The following is a 16,828-nucleotide window of genomic DNA, read 5'->3' as shown; positions in this document are numbered from 1 at the left end:
GAAGAGATTTACTTCCACACCATCAAGCCAGCTTTAAATCTGAGAGTACATGAGAAAACAAGCCTTGGTCTGCAGTAAAATTTATTAAAGTTTGCTATTATTTATTCAGATGCTTGTTTTCTAAATATATTTTACATTCATACAACAGTATTCATTCGTTAAGTACAAAAGTAGTAGCATTTTACTACTAGTACAAAAGCTTAATTTGACAAGCATCATCTTCACAAGATATCTTGTCAAGAAGATCCACTGACAAGAAATCCTTATCTCATACCTGGTCAATAATTTGTGTGGTGGAACATTAAAGTGTTAATTGCCTCCATCCAACTTCAAGAGCACATCCTTCAAAGTCACATGTTTCATTTGTCAGGCTCCATGAAATACATACACATTTGCTTAATTATTCTTGATAACATGCTCTGGAAGCAGGAATGCTCAGAGATGCCTTGCCTATTGTTCTGAGGCAGGGGAAGTGTATGGTACCTGTTATTTTATTTCATTTTGCTGTCAAGGAATATTGCAAGATAACTATGAAAATGAATTTCTACAGATCCACCTAAATATTAATTTCAACGTTCTGTCTAAAGATTTTTTTCTTTTATAAACAAAGACTTTTTTTAGGATTAAAAAGGAAGACGTTAAAAAGCTGCATAAAGTTTTGAAAACATAGGTAGTAATAGTTACTGTCCTCAAACTTTGGGAGAGACGGAATTAAAAAAGCACCAACTTAGCCATCCAGAAAAACAATTTATTTCCTTAGAAATGTGAAAACTTAATCTTTATGGCCATCTATTTTGCAACAGTAAAGTTTTAGCTAATCATTCACTTCAAAATGTGGTTCAACATCTTAAATCTGATACATTATAGACTGCAATACTGCTACCCTGTAGAAAGTGTTATACCTTCCAAAATTTACCATAACCTCTCAGCTATATGACAGCCTGAATACATCTAGACACTAACAAAAGAGCGTGAGAGACAGCAGGAGGGTCCCACTTAGGGAAATCCTTGAACACACCAGGCTATTCAATGGCTTAGAGAGCTGAGATCAAAAGCAGCGTCACTTGAGTCACCCTGTGGCTCAGCCCCACGCAATGTCATGTTCCTCTACAGTTCTGAGCCTTTCTGGTCCTTGCACCTGGATAAGTACAGATGATGATACGCAACATATAAAGAACACCTTAAGCAAAACATGAGAAAGGCTTCCATGCCCCACCTGCTCTAAGTATGCACCAGATTCCCAAACTAATTCAGTCTTCTTAATAGAAATAAGCTTGTCTTTATTGGGGTTTTTTGTTTGTTTGGGTTTTGTTAGGGTTTTTTGGTTTGGGTTTGGTTTTAGGGGTTTTGTGGTATTCTTGGTTGGTTGGGGTTTTTTTGGTTTGGTTTTTCAGGGTTTTGTTGTTGGGGTTGGGTTTTGGGGTTTTTTTTGTGGGGTTTTTTTGGTTTTTTGGGTTGTGGTTGTTGTTTTTTTGTTTGGTGGTTGGTTTGTTTGGTTTTTTTTTTTTGTTTGTTTGGTTTTTTTTGCTCTGTTGCATGTTTTTATTGTGACCATCCTTTACATTTTTGAGATTCAGCATTTGGTCGGAGTAATAACTAAATATCACAGAAATCAAAATATTCAGATGAACTAATGCATTTTTCAAAACACAAGAAAATCTTTGCAACAAGGAGTCACAGTCTCTACTGTTTGCAGCAACACCATGACAATCTCCCACAAGCACCTCCCTTATTTTTCTTGCTGTTTGAACTGAGAAACATTATGGAAATGACATCAAGACAAAACATGGAGAGAAAGCTGTCAAGTTGAGAGCATATTCCAACAGTGAACTAATACAAATACACTCTGTCCAAACTAACACAAAAACAGCATAGGATCTGCTAGTTTGCAGTACTGCTTCAGGAAATGAGCCAAATCATTTTTATTAGACAAAAACCAAGTTAACCTTCAAATGCATCCCCAACTTCCTCACATAAAAAAAGTGACAGAAAGTTTTCATTCTCACAATTGTGCTAATCACAAAGTCTAACCCGGCAAAAAACACCGTATATAAGCAGGAAAAGAATATTAAAGATCCCTGCCAGACTCCATTGCCCTCAACAGATTCTGAATCGAGCCCAGAATGGACAGAAGCATCAAGAGGGAAAACGTCCGGCATACAATGGGACTCAACCAGCAAAAATGGCTTGGGACAGGGTGTCTAGAAGGAATGCAAAAACATCAGCGCTGAAGTGATTTGTCAGAAGTACTTTAAAACAATCTATCTGCTGAACAGAAGTCTTGAAAACATATTGCCTGAGGAAATCTCCACTGCTCGCAGTGTGCTGTCTGAAGAAGCTTTTGTGTTCTGCCGTTTAGGACTGCTTTACCTTGTGGGCTACCATTAGGGCCTGTTAAGACATGCCCATAAAAAGAATTATATGGAATTATATGGCAATTATATGGTAATTTAAATACATAAACTTCTCTACAATTCTTGCTCGCTCTATAAAAATCACAAGTAAACAAAGAAAAAGAGCATTATCTGTCACGGGCACCTTAACAAAACAGCCAGCCCACCACTACCTCCACACTACCTCCTCACACAATTAAGTATCCACAAAGTAACTTGTGTTGGGAGCAAGGAAGAAAACAAAACAAAAACAACAAAACCCACACACACACCAGAACAAGCAAAGAAACCATGAATACGTGCCAGACGTGAAAAGAAAGGCAGTTTTCCTACCTGCTCTTATTGACCTGTTTCCTGGTCACGACACCTTCTGCAGGGCCACCCTCATTGCTTGGCCAACTGTTCATCCTGACTGTCCGCCCCCAAAAAACCCATATAAAAACGATCTGATCCTCCTGAATCCCACAGCTATTCCCAAAGGTGCAAATGGCAGCAGTGAGAGTTGTGGACACAGGAAAACAGTCCCATCCCTGCCCACGTGTTGCTCATGGTTAGCCCTACAGGTTAAGAGGACACGTGTTGGGTTTTCTCCTTCCCTGAACAGAAGTTTAGATTCTGCTGGAGTGGACAGCAACTACGAAAGCCTCTTTTCATTATATTCAGTAACGGAAAAGGACTCATTTGAAATTGTGTATGACTGCATGTGTTTCTTACACCTGTTATTTACAGATACACATCATAAACCTCCCACCTAAGTGCCACCATCCTCCTCTTCCCTCTTGAAGAAAAATCCTAATTTTTCACTATGCTTATCCAATCCTTCCAAGAGAAAACACAGATACCTGCAGCCTCTCACACCAATAAAAATTTGTAAGACTGTTTCCTGCATGGTTTATTTTTTTATAAGTCTCCTTTCAGCAGTGTGGTTAAAAAAAAAAAATCTCCAGTTTTGCCTGGGCAAACAGGAACATTGGGCAAATAGATGCTGACAACAACCAGATTGCAGGACATTCTGGTCCCTCTTAATAGAAGTTTCCACAGTTTAGGATGTAAATTTTACAAATGCCATGAATATCCAGCTACTAAATCCTTCATTCAGAGTTCAGCAAGCTTCAGTGACCCTGATGAGCAGAGCAGCCTGGGCATGGCAGAGAGGCAGGTCCTGAGGTAGCCTAATCTCAGAAAATTAAAAGCTTTGAAGATTAGAAGCAGGACCTTGAAGTGACCCAGAGAGAAACAGACAGACTAAGCAGTTTCTGTGGCCAGTCCCTCCCAGACAGCGGGCTGCTAAGCCCCCAATGCCCGCAGCCAGCAGCTACAGCTCGGGAGCACTCCAGCTCAGCACCTTGGTCTCTACAGGGACAAGAGATCAGAGCTGCAAGGCCCAAAAAACAGAGTTTAGTTTGCTAGAAACCTGGGATGGAGGGAGACATTCCGGATTGCATTTGCTACCCTATGTCTAGACTATTCCTTTTTTCTGGATAACATCACAGAAGTTGCATTTACTCTGAAGTGATGATGTTACTAAGTCATACAGGGAAGCCATCTCACAGATTCCTAAAGTTCTGGTTGTTCTTGTTTATCTTCCTCCTATTCTCTCTTGAAACATGGACAAAAATGGGATGCAGAAATCCAGCAGAAGCCTCACTAGTACTGAAGATACCAAGTTCATTGCATTTCACTGGCTAAATTCCTGCTTTATACCCTAGGATGCCCCTTACCTTCTTCAAAAGACCATAATCACTGACTTGCTTTCAGCTCGCCATTCCCAAAAATGTCAGATCCTTTCCTGCCAAGTTGCTGAAAAGTGAGGTGTTCCCCTTTCTTCATTTTCTGCCTGACCAGTACCTGCTCGTCCTCTAGCCCATTACTCCTAAATGCAATGTTTTGTACTTCACTGAGCTGCATCCCACAGCAGCAGAGCAAAATGCTAGGACTTCAGGGCTCCAACCTGCAAGTTACTGCGTATGTGTGTGTAGGAGAGATGGAACCAAAAACCCTCAACCTCACAACAATCAAGTTAAAGCACAACCTCTGTGTCCTTAGGCACCACTGCAGGTTAAGCACAAGCTAGGATTATCCAAGGGAAGTATACCACTTGTACCCACAGGCACCTCCAAAGAGGTGCAGGGCACATGCGTCTTTTTTGTGCTCATCTGGTTCTCTCACTGATTTACTCCCCAATACACACCTCATTCTTCCTTCCCTCCATTCTCACCACTTCAGCCTTTTGCAGCTACCACCACCTGCATAATTTATCATAAAGGTAAGAAAGCAGGGTCTGAAGGGGGACTGTAGTGGGAAGACATCGAAGAAAAAGACCATCACTGGGTCACAACAGCTACAATAGCAGCACCTAAGAGCCGGTCCTGGTGTTGCACCTAAGGCAGGCAGCTGAAACGTGAAAACACGGCACTTCCTATAGACCCACAATTACCAGAGGGACAACTTCAGAGAGCAGGGCAAAGACCAGTGAAGGTGAGGACTACATACATGACAACAACAGACACGAAAGTGGTTCTCTTTCATTTCACAAAACTCATTTCAAAAGATAATTACCATAATAGTTTGTAGCCCAAGCTTTTGTGATGCACCTTAATACACCCAGTTTCACACCTCCCTATCCATCTTTGCAGAGGAATGAAGGAACTCCCAGCAGACTTCACACTACCTGGCAGGACAAGCCATTGGAAGAAGCAATTACTCAACTGACAATAGGTTGGGCAATTAAGAGGAGGCCTGCACACACATGCAAGTACACAAAAACATAACCTGATTTTTGAGCTCAAAACAACACAGTAAACATGCGATTCCAAGCAGCACAGTTAGTTCCACATGTTTTGGTATTTTTCCTAGGATAACCACCACAGAGAAAATTAAAATAATGTTTCAGGAACAATTCATATGATTGATTTTATGTGCCCAAAGGAAGCAGAAATTAAAATATCGTGGAAGGTAGCTTGCCATTTCAAGTGTAAAGTCTGGCAGGAAAAGCACCAACCAGTCTCCGGCTTGCTGAATTGCTTGGGAATGCCATTCTGGGGTATCAAAGGCAATGAAGTTAAAATTACTAGAATTAACAATGGAAAGGAAGGAAAGTGTGAATTAACAACTCATGCATACTACTACAAAAAACTATCAAAAGAGAAAGTTTTTTCTTCATCTTACTTGCTTTCAACTAATTATAGAATTAGCTGGAAATAAGAACTTGCTGTTCTTTGCAGCAATTTTTATCGTCTCTGCATAAAACTGAAGACGAGATCGACTTCCGTACTCAACACTCCTATTGCATAAGAAGGGAGGCTCAGTTCAGCTCTATTGGCTACTCTGTGTATTGAAGAACTTTCTTCTAACTAATTTAATTTCTAACAGAAGAGTTTCTTTATCTTCCAATAGTTACAAAAACATGCCCAAAACTGGTATGTATGAAGACAACATACACAAATGCACACAACATGAATATCTATAACGTATTATTTAAAATTCTTCTCCACATAAAATAATCCTCAGAGGCACAGTTTAAATTTGTAAATTCATCAAACAAAGACAAGACAGCTATCACAAGAAGTAGAGAAACCAGTGTAGGCAAAAGGGCTGCATCCCTTAGTATTAGCAAGCCCTGACCAATTCAGAATGCTGTTACTTTCCTTTTGGCACAGCTACATTACTCACATGCATGAAGTCCATGCCAAAACACACCCATAAAATTAATTACAACGATCCAGTCCAATATAGCAACCAGCAAGGCAAAAATAGCTCTAGACTGACTGTTCATTTTTTACCTTAGACAAGACAATCACCTAAAAGGCCCAGAAAAAAATTCTTCTAAAAAGCAAATTTTATACATGCATTCACACAGACACATGTTGATGTGAACTTCTGTTTTCACTTTCAGTTCTCAGAGATGGCTTATGGAAAGCTGTGTCATAGCAATCCACATATGCCACAATAATTAAGAAAAAAAAAAAAGGTAAGAGAAGAGAATATTCCAAACACACCACCACCACCCCCAAACCCCCCCTTCCCCCCGAGCTGGCTAAATCAATTCCAGGAGTAAAAATGAAATCAATACAGGTCTTTTCTCCAAGAATATAAAAGGAGGACTTAAATCTCAAGGCACAAAGAAATTGAGTTTATAACTTCAGGAGCACCACCCCATACTATAATCTTCTACACCAACTATTATCATATCAGATCTCAGAGTTCTCAGAACCAACCACCCTCATTTATCAAGTTCTAAGAACTATAAAAATTTACTAGACTAATCAAGACATCCATCTTGATAGATTTCATACAGTATGCGATCTTCTTTTAGAGAAACTGTAAGAATGAACGTAAATAGAAAAATCAAAGTCCTTAATCACAGAAAGGGGGAGACATACGTGCTTACAGACAAAAGAATTTTATCTTTTCTGTTCCTACGCTGACCTGAACGTACCAAGTTAACCACACACAATCCCAAAACCTCAATGCTTCTGGACAAATATGCTTATTTATCTAAATTTTGTAAACATTTACTTACCCAGCATCCTCCTGGAAGCCTTCCAATTCATCTCTTTGTTCTGCTAGGGTCGATTCTAGATCCAGATAGGTACCGTTGTGAGACAACTGCAGGGTGCAGTCATCAAGCTGTAGAACAAAATTCAGATCATTAGATTACAGCAGTCATTCTCTCTTCAACATACCTCTAACATCGCCTTCCCATTTTCCAGGTCCCCAGACAAGATCTTCCTAAAACAAACCATAGGTAGGGAGTGGATAAGAAAATGGGTGCTGTTCGGCAATTTATGCAATCCCAAGTCCACATTCACTAGACCGTGCCTGGTCACAACAACATCAACACAACTAACAAACACAGAGAAATGTGTTTATTTGAACATATAGAAGGAGATTAGAGGGTTTTACCACAGTGCCTTTAAAATCCCATAAGGAAAGAGAAGTTAATTTAAACAGATATCTAGGATATGAATGACTGTTCTCTGTTCTTACAATACATTTAAGCAGAGTTTCTGGGCCTCTGGATGGAGGTGAAAGGAAGCAGCAGCTATTTCATGAGCTACTGAACATCCCCTGTGAGGAAGGATACAGCCAAGGGACAGTGCAAGGTGTGGCAGCCGAGAGTTGGGGTCCTGCAGCGAGGGGTGTGCAGTCAAGCAGGACCCAGATTTTCTGGTGTTCTCATTTTGGGGCCAGGTGCTAACCTGCCTCAGAGGTTGCAGGGAAGACCTTCCTAGGCACCAGGGGGGAGGACTGGACACAGTACCAACTTCCTACAAAGGCACTGAGGACCAGACCTGAAGGCAGGAACCTGCCTTCAATGATGCTGAAGAGGGAGAGAGCAATTAATAAACCCTCTTTTTTTTCCATCCTGTCTTCCCTCATCTTCAAGTTTTCCATTAATTATTCCAGCTGTTGTTAAAAAAAGCTAGATTTGATCAAAGTTACAAAAGGATTTTCTAGGTTTTTTTACAGGGAGCTCATTCACAGGAGAAGGTCTAGGAAGATCCACCCCAAAACTCTGGCTAACTCATTGCACAGGAATACAAAATAATTACTGGATTGAGAGGGGTAACTGAAGAAGCCCAAGGGAAGAGCTAAGAAGTAACACGAGCTCCTCTCTCACCACAAGTTAACCCCGTATCAAATCACAAGGAATGAGGAAAAAAGCCTTCCCAGGGCAGGGAAACATTTACCAAAGGGCAGGTGAAAGTACAGGGTTGTCCTACCTCACCACTAGGGAGTAAGCGACCATCCACCTTGGACAGCCTGGAGAACCCAGCCCAGAAGCAGAGAAACTGCCATCACTGAGCCCAGCTGGACGGGCTGCTCTGTACCTTCATGTCTCAACACGGCACTGGGGGTCCTTTTGTAACCGGTTCCAAGTTCACAGATACCGTAAGCCCCAGATGTGTTGTGCTAGCTACTAAGTACAAAATCCAGTCTGATAGCCAGTCTCAGACTGGCCTGCCAAACAGAAGATGTTTCATTCCTCTGGACATGGCAAAACAAACTGGCAGGTCCTTTGCATGCCTCTATCTACCAAAAGGCAATCGTGACGATGGTGGTGTAAACGTACATCCCTGCTGCAAAGGCCGCTTTGGGAAGAGGAGAATATTTAACACCGTACTTCATACCAATCTTCTGCCACAGGTGGCAGCCAGCAGCTCTGAAGGGGTAAGCAAGGGTCCAAAATAGCCAGTGACTCAAGGAAAGGAAATTACAACCCTTATCACATCCATGGATTTTTCTTTCTGCTCTTTTTAACACTAGGGAAGAAAATCAATGAGAATCTATCTTTGATGAATTACCTGTTTTAACTTCCCATCAAAGTTATGGGTTCCCAGCAGCTGTTCAGGAAACCATAATAAGCAGCCACACTTCTTATCTGGCAGTCAATACCAGAACTTAGCCACCCAGTTTCCTATCACTGATCTATATATGCAAGAAAAGAATACAAATAGTCTTTGATTATTCTGAATTAGCTGCATTGGAAATACTGCAGAAAATCTCATTTATAATTAGAAAGCGATAGAGCGCGACTTTTGGTTTAGCCCACAGCACTACGCTTTGCACTGTTTGTAATCTGAAAGAAAAGTTCATCCTCTGGAGAAAGGGAAAGGGTAGAGGGAGGAGGTCAAGTTGTATTTCAAACCTGTTCCATTTTTGCTTTCCTTTTTATCCCCTGGGGAAAGATTAAGTCATCAAATAGGGCGACATAAGTTTTTACTTTGACTCCTGGGGATTAAAGAAAGCAAAGAACCTCCAAGCGCAGCCCTCTGATAGTAAGAATAACAACAGTATTACTATCCTGTATCTTTCCAGTTACAAAGGATATTATTAACCTATGCTAATTCAAAATACACTCCTTAGAGAAGAAAGACTAAATACTACTCTGGGAAACTTTTTCCCAGTAGCCTAGGGTATCTAATGAAATGCTAATTTATTCAAAGTAATGCCAAAAGGCAAACTACTAATTAGAGAAATGTTCTGCTGTCACTATGGAGATTAGGAGATTTGCCCACAATTTCCAATTATACTGCATAATTAGGGAAAAGGAACTGTGCTTTACTAATATCTTATGACTTTAGCATATAAAAAGCACAATGAGAACAGGAAGTACTTCATGTACAAAATAAAGAATAAGTACATTCTACCTATTTTCATCTCATCTCCATAGTTTCAGCTGAACACAGTATTCATTCAGGCTTTAAAGCACTGTACATTGTATGCTGTATCCATTAATAGGAATGTTAGGGGAATGAGAGAAACGACAATATCTTTTATTTCCATTGCTTAACGCAGTCTTGCCAAAAAGATTTTTTTTCTTCTCTTGAATGTGTACACACAGAGATGGAAGGGAGCAACGAACTCTAAAATCATCCTCATATAGGATCACTTTGCTACTTTGCCTCCAAGCTTCACTTGCACACATATTTTACAGGCAGAATACAAAAAGAAAAACTACCTTATGAATTATTTTTAATTAGTAAATTGCCTGCCTTTTTCAACACAAAGGATGGCTGATGTTCACTCATTAGTGCTTATTAGTAGCAATTTAGGATGTTGGTCTCTCCCCTCTGTTCAACGTTAATCCCATGTTTATCTGCTACGCATCAATTCTCCCGCCTCTGGAGACTCTCACAAATGGCCCCATCTAGTTAATTCACGACATGCTCTTCCCATTGATCATAATTCACATTAAAATCCTTATTAACACCCATCTTCTCTTAGGACAATCAAAAGGCAGAATGAGTAAAGACAGTCTTTCAAAGGACATTTAACTGAGCTGTTTTCCTTAAACATGGATGAGACTGCTATTCAACTTTTTCGAAATTAATTCCATTTATTTCACTTTGTTCTTCACAATTCTGTTTAACTCTTCGGTATTCCCTACTGGTCCCAAAATTCAGATCATCATTTTGTTGTTGTTAAACTGTGTAACCAGTTCATACTATTGCCACAAGGTCAAATTCTCCAAGATCTTTTCATAAGCTTACAAACCTATTTCTTCTAAAATCTCTCTTGCCTGCCCCTTCAAATCATTAATCATTTTTTGTATCGCACTTTACCGTATTGCTCAGAAGAGCCAAAACGTTGCTACAAATCATTTAAATACAACTCATCCTATAGTCTTTACAGCAATTTTCCATACTTTTCTACGGTCACGTTAAAAGAATACTACAGATATCACAGAAACATCAACAGGGAGACACACCATCAAATAGGACAAGTATAATGCTACTTCTCAGAGTGAAACACAGAATTACTCAATTTTCACAGTCTTCTACAAGATTTCAAGTTTTTTCATTGCAGCTTAAGTATCAAACCATATCATAAGCTTCTGTAAAGCTATAAAAACTATGCATGCATTTCAATTCCATTCCCATCTTCTCAAATTAATGGTTTCTTGAGAAAATATCCAGACCATATTTTTGAATCCCTATGGATATTCCCCAATTCTCTCATCTCTATAAAGAGTGGGTCTGCCTAGGGGTAGTGTCTTTCACAGGAGTGAAGGAACAAAAGCTGCTACATGCGACGGTCATTAAAACACATGTTTTAGCCAGAATCACCAGCTGCAGATGGCCAAAGCTATCAGCCACCATCCTCCCACCGGGTTTACATGAAGGAAGCAAGGAGAATAAGACTGTCTTATGTATCTTCCTCACTAATAATCTAACTGATGTGCTAATTATCATCTTCAGTTTTACACTGAAGCCTCATTGAAACATTAAGATCTGTACTCTGTCACGACAAGATAGGTATAAAGAAGTAGTAGGTGCTACTGAAATACAAGCAGAGCTACTAAACTAAATGAGTCCAAGATTTACCTTTTTCTTCAAGAGACATTCCAAAACAAGAACCAAGAGATGTTTGAAACTTTCTCAGATCATGGCCAGTATCCATGCAGTGGCAACTGAGCCACACCATCTAACCATTATAGTACCTATGCTGCAACTGTAACAGGCACAAGTGGAAAACAAAAAAAAAAAAGGCATCATAAACACACACAGACCTAAAGAACACCATCCCAACCATTTCCTGTGTGCATATGTAAGCATATATATTATGCATATATTTATTTTCCCTACAGTTTTCAAAAAAAAGCAACAATTGACTGAATTTGAGAGCCAGATCCCAGAACCAAAAGTTGAGCCACCTCAGAATAGAATAGAAAGAACAGCTTTGTTTGGGAAGCCAGAGCCAAACAACAAGTGCAGATAAATGCCAGAACTTCAGGACAGCATCATCTGTTGTCTGTAACCACAGCATACTTTTCTCTCTTGCAGATTCCTGCTTCATTCACTTCCCAAACATCTTCAGGAAACGAAACAGATCACACGCACCCTATGCTTCTCTGCAGGTATTCTCAGAGCAGAACCACACTGTGCTTTCAATAAGGCAAAACATGAAGAATTAAGAAGTATGTGATCATATCACTAACAACCAAATCATGAAGTATATGCCCAAAGGAGGAGGGGGGAGAAATCAAGGTTACTTTCACAATTGTTGTGTACCATAAATGTTTAAGTCTTTTAATCATCATCTCCACGTAAGTACTTAAGAATAGTTTTTTAAAAAGTGAAATAGAATGATAGTTTTGGCACAATAAATTTTCTTGATGCCCTTGTGAGTCATGACCACAGTTAGAAACTCTTTAAATAATCCTGAAATAGAGTTTTCCAACAGAATGGAAATGTAAGAAAATGCAAGGGAAACGTAAGAAAAATGAACAGGAAGTACATAAAAAGACTATAGGATTACAAGCAATAGTTACACTATTATAAGTTTATAGTTACACTGTTATAAGTTTCACTCTAAAAAGTTGAACACAATTAATTATGCTAAAGCAAACAAACATCTGATTAAACAGTTAAAGTATCAGAACATTTAAAAGCAGAGCTTCCTACTCCCTCATCCTTCACCGTTTAACCCATTACAGAGTGAAACCGTACCATAAGAGAGGAGAAGGGTGTCCTGGCTTCAATTATAACCAGAAACAGGCACAGCAAGGTCAGAGCTGCAGAGCTTGGGCTTTGCCCTGCCTCAGGGGTCATCCCCACCTCACCAGCACCCGGAGAGCCCTCAGTGGCAACGCACCCGTCTGCCATGTGAACACACCCAGGTTGGGGAGTTAAGCAACCAACTCATGCAAGCGTTCCTTACAGGCTGCCAGGATATCAAGAATATAGGGCAGAGGCTCCGTTTATCATCTTCTTTTGCAGGTAATCAAATCTAGCTAGTAGTGGCTAGTCCCTTAACCTGCAGGGCCAAAATAATTTGTACTGCAACACTATCAAGCTTAAGAGGACTCAGAATAGTTTGATAGTAGTATAACAGTGATGACTTTCTCCCTTGTTTCAAACACTGACCCACAGAAAGAGGTAACACCCACTTTCTCTTCATAAAGCAGCCCTTGTTGCTATGCAATAAGGAAGCTCATCATTTCTCCGAATTTCAGAGTTGAAGCACATCACCAAAAGGTGTAAGGAACAGCAAGGAAAAAAAGAACAGCAGCAGGAAAGGTGACGATCAGCCAGTTACCTGATGGCAATAAGTGACTACTGCCACTTTCAGAAACTAGTTGAATGAATGGAAAGAAAAAAAAAAATATCTGAGTTCAGTCATTGTTTCATTGTTTTCATCTACTGCCTTTGGCTTCTTACCATCCAAGAGAAACACCTAAAACCAGGAGGGATGTGTGGGTGTGTGTGCAAGAAGAGAACAAAGCAGCTGCTTCCAAACACATGCAACCCACACATCTACCCACAGACCAAGTACTGCTGCCTGCTCCTCCTCACACACGCTTGCAAGCACTCCACACACACACACACACTCGAGAAGCCCAGTGGGTAAATAATTCAACACAGAGGCGACACACACCTTACCATGCCAACAGAAACTCCTGCAAGTCTGTTTTCTCTTCCTCCAGAAGGCTTTGCTAGATTAGCACGCATCCAAAGTGGACTTTCCTTTGGCTTGGTTTAACTTCTCTGTCCCAAGGCAACAGTAGGTGGGCAGAGGTTAAGGGGGGGAAATGCCAGAGGCACCCTCCCGCCTTTTCAAAAAGTGCAGCAGAGCCACAAGCCATTCGAAAAGCTTCTCCTCTTCCCCTGTTTGTTCAAAGACCAGAGAGCTGTATTTTTCAACAATGACGGAGAGATGCTCCTTCCTCACCCACAACTTCTTGCCTCGAGAATCCATTCAGAAGAACGTATTTTGGACAAGTCTCTCCTAAATGCCAAGATGTTACCAAGCCAGCAGCCAATGTGTGCAAAGACAGAGCCAAGCGTTCTCATTATTTTATCTATTTAAATAAAGGTAGGCACCGTTCAAAAAGTCAGTTCAGATTGTGATCAAGGATCACATTCATAAGATGAAGTGCCCTACATTACGAGATAGGATGATACACTTGTTTGCCGGTGTTACTACAAATCACCCGAACCACTCAACTTTGCAGCCACTAGCTGGAAGTACAACCAACTCTCACCAGATTTCCAGTAATTCTAGCTAGAGTTACTGGACAGATTATTTTGTTCATTTGGTTGTTTCCAAAATTACAGGGAAAGGGAATGAGAGAGAGAAGGAGAGATTAGAGTAATCCAGTACCAAGCTGCAGAAATAAAAATCTCTCTTCAATTCTAGCTTCTGGCACAGACTCAGAAAATCCTTATCTTACTCAAATGTCTTAGCTCATCTTTCATTTACACATTATTGGGTGGTAATTGTTCTCATTAAGGAGCACACCACCACTATTCACCTGCAGCATACTTTGCTTTTTATCAACCCTACTCTGCAAAGTTCCTTTATGCTTAGTTTTTCCTTTCTAAATCCAAAGCCTTGTTTTGCTTTACACATCACAAGCCTGACACATTTGCACACTCCAGCTACGCAGTTTTTGAACACCCTCCATTCTGGTTCAGCTGTTTCGAGTTCAGCAGCAATCCTGTTAACAAGGCCTACAAATGCCAGTTTTCCCTGTGCATTGCCATCTGCTCCCCTTCTTTACTGAAACCAATTTGTACCCATGAAAAAGGAGAAAAAAAAAAACCACCACAACAACACAGCTCTGCCTGGTTACCAGCCCAAACATATTCCATAGTTCTAAGCAAACTGCACAAACTGATTGGTGCAAATCAATATTTAATACTTTTCTATCAAGTTCTACCAAACTTGAAATGTAGACCAACCATGCTATTTTCAGATGGCATCATACTTTAATGCTTTTGAAATTTTATTACAGATCAGCAGATGCACACAGCTGGCCCTTTAAAATGTAACAGGATTGCTGTCACTGTTAGTTCTCACAGAGTAATGAAAAATGGGGATGGTCCAATTGCATCCCACAGATCACAGCCAACCCACCAGAATAATTATCTGGCTTCAGAGCCACCACCGACTGCCCTCTCGCCAAGGGCCTCAGTCTCTCCCTTCTCATGTGACTGGGTGCTAACCGGTCTGTGCCATGGTTATGCATGTTCCAGTCGGCATCATCATTTTGGGCAACATGATGAAGAAAGACCAAAGTATCTAGCCCAGGAGTGATACCACCATGACCCATCTTAGGTAAAAAGTCTGACATTAGTGAGATGAAAGGAAAGCAAGTAATCTGTAAGCCAAATGTTAGTGTCCAAAATTAACAGTGTACTCTAAAAACTGCTCTCATCTTCAAGTGTGACAGCAACCCAACATACAATCACTGTGTCTTGATCTAAAAGTCCCATGCTCTAAGTAGCTCCATTGCAATTGCTTAAAACAAAAATATACTCCTCCCCAGACTTTTTTTTCTTTTTAAATATAGTTTTGTAACTCAAAGTATTTTCTTAAAATTCTTTAAAAATTGCAATAAAACCAATACTTCTATGAGGTCAGAGTTTTAAAAGTAAGGTCAGGTACATGCTCTATGGAGAAGGCAGCTGTGCCACCTTCAGTCATCCACGCTCACAAAAGTCAGCAAGGTTTCTGAACTCTAGCAAACTCACTCTTCCATACTCATTTAGAGGCTGGAGAAAAAAAAATTGCTGGATCTGTAACTTTACATTATAAGATGTAATTTAGTATGTACAACAGTATTCCTCAATTCTGCAGCTCTTCAGGACTGATTAGCATAGCTTGTGGGAATAGTTTTTAATGCTAATGCACCTCTGGTTTATTTTTAGCACAGTAATTGTCAAACTACTTCACAAACTTTGTATGCTTTGGGGAGCTTATGTGCAGTTGCATTGATGGAGTCATGCCTACACACAAAGTATAGTCCGAAGGTTTGCACAATTGGGTGTAGGGCTGTCAGAGCACAACTACTTTAAAAGGAACTGCTACTCTGATACAAAAGCGCTGGTATTTTTAATGTAGCCTGCACTCCTAGCCTGAAACAGCAGCTTTTGTCTCTGGCCTGGTAGATGCCACAAAATACTCCTGGGGTCAGGTAATACAGTGCATGAAGTGAAATGTTAATGCCACATTAGATCCTCAAGAGCCACTGGAACACTACGCTGCCAATAAAAATATTCTGCTGAAATAACAAAGACCCTGAAAACAAACAGAGAAAGCTGTTATATTAATATTATGGGTTTGACTTAAGAATAACAAAAGGAAGTTCAGAGTTCAAAATTCTGAAACTGCTATTTCAGGGGTCTCTGAAATACAGGCAACACACCGCAGCAAAAATTTTAACACGTAGATGCCTACCTGTTGCTATTGTTAGACAATTAGGTCACTAACTCGCAGACCTTTTGCTTCATGATTCCCTTTAACACAGTGCTCCACAGGGAGCAATTTAGAGTTTACTAGAGTATCCGTGTCCAGAAATGACACCGTGGCTTCCAACAGCAGCTACACAGGCATTCTTAGAAAGTGTACGAGTGCTCAAAATGTCAACAATCGTGGAACAAGAAAGCCAAATTCATCTAGAGATGGGGGTTACTGCAATGTCGAATATAAACTTCAAAAAGCTAACGGAAAACACTAAAAATAATTGAACTTCTGCATAAAAACTATGCAGAATTGCATGCTGCATGAAGAACTAACACACATTCTTTCTCCCCCACCTAAATCAATTATTTTAAGTTAAATTAGTTAAATTTAAGATGACCCACAAACCAAACAGCCAACAGTAGAACTTAGCAAAGTCAGATTGTTCCAACCAAAAACTCACCAGTTCCTTAACCCAAAAACCCTACTGCATTTTCTAGTTTTCTCACAGTGAACACAATGAGCCTACAGGATGAGAATAACCAAACCTCTGCATCCTGTCATTAACTTTTTGGCACCTAGATTCTTCCATTCCCTTTCCCCATCCGTGTTCAGCTTTTCCTAACTAAAAAGACAAAGATCTAGCTCTTCTCACCTTCATAGTTAAGTACATCTCAGAAAGGAGAGTGACCATAAGAACAGGATCCTTTATTTGGAAGCATATACAGCTTTTTGGCTGATAC

At 40.2% G+C, this 16,828-nt stretch overlaps 1 protein-coding gene across 13 annotated transcripts in view; it reads right to left on the bottom strand.

Annotated features, from left to right (window-relative positions):
- The window catches only part of FHOD3 (formin homology 2 domain containing 3), a 413,703-nt gene that overhangs the window by 370,716 nt on the left and 26,159 nt on the right, over positions 1-16,828 (bottom strand). For all 13 annotated transcript variants that reach the window (XR_012774388.1, XM_075494120.1, XM_075494122.1 and 10 more), the window contains exon 2: positions 6,916-7,022. Coding sequence is in view for 12 of the 13 variants with exons in the window: in XM_075494120.1 (XP_075350235.1) it covers positions 6,916-7,022 (107 nt within the window). In the remaining variant the exon portion in view is untranslated. The remainder of the gene's footprint in view (positions 1-6,915; positions 7,023-16,828) is intronic.

The sequence above is a fragment of the Mycteria americana genome, chromosome 2, assembly GCF_035582795.1.
Source record: "Mycteria americana isolate JAX WOST 10 ecotype Jacksonville Zoo and Gardens chromosome 2, USCA_MyAme_1.0, whole genome shotgun sequence".
NCBI classification, from domain to species: Eukaryota; Metazoa; Chordata; class Aves; order Ciconiiformes; family Ciconiidae; genus Mycteria; species Mycteria americana.
This window is presented reverse-complemented; position numbering and strand designations above follow the sequence as displayed.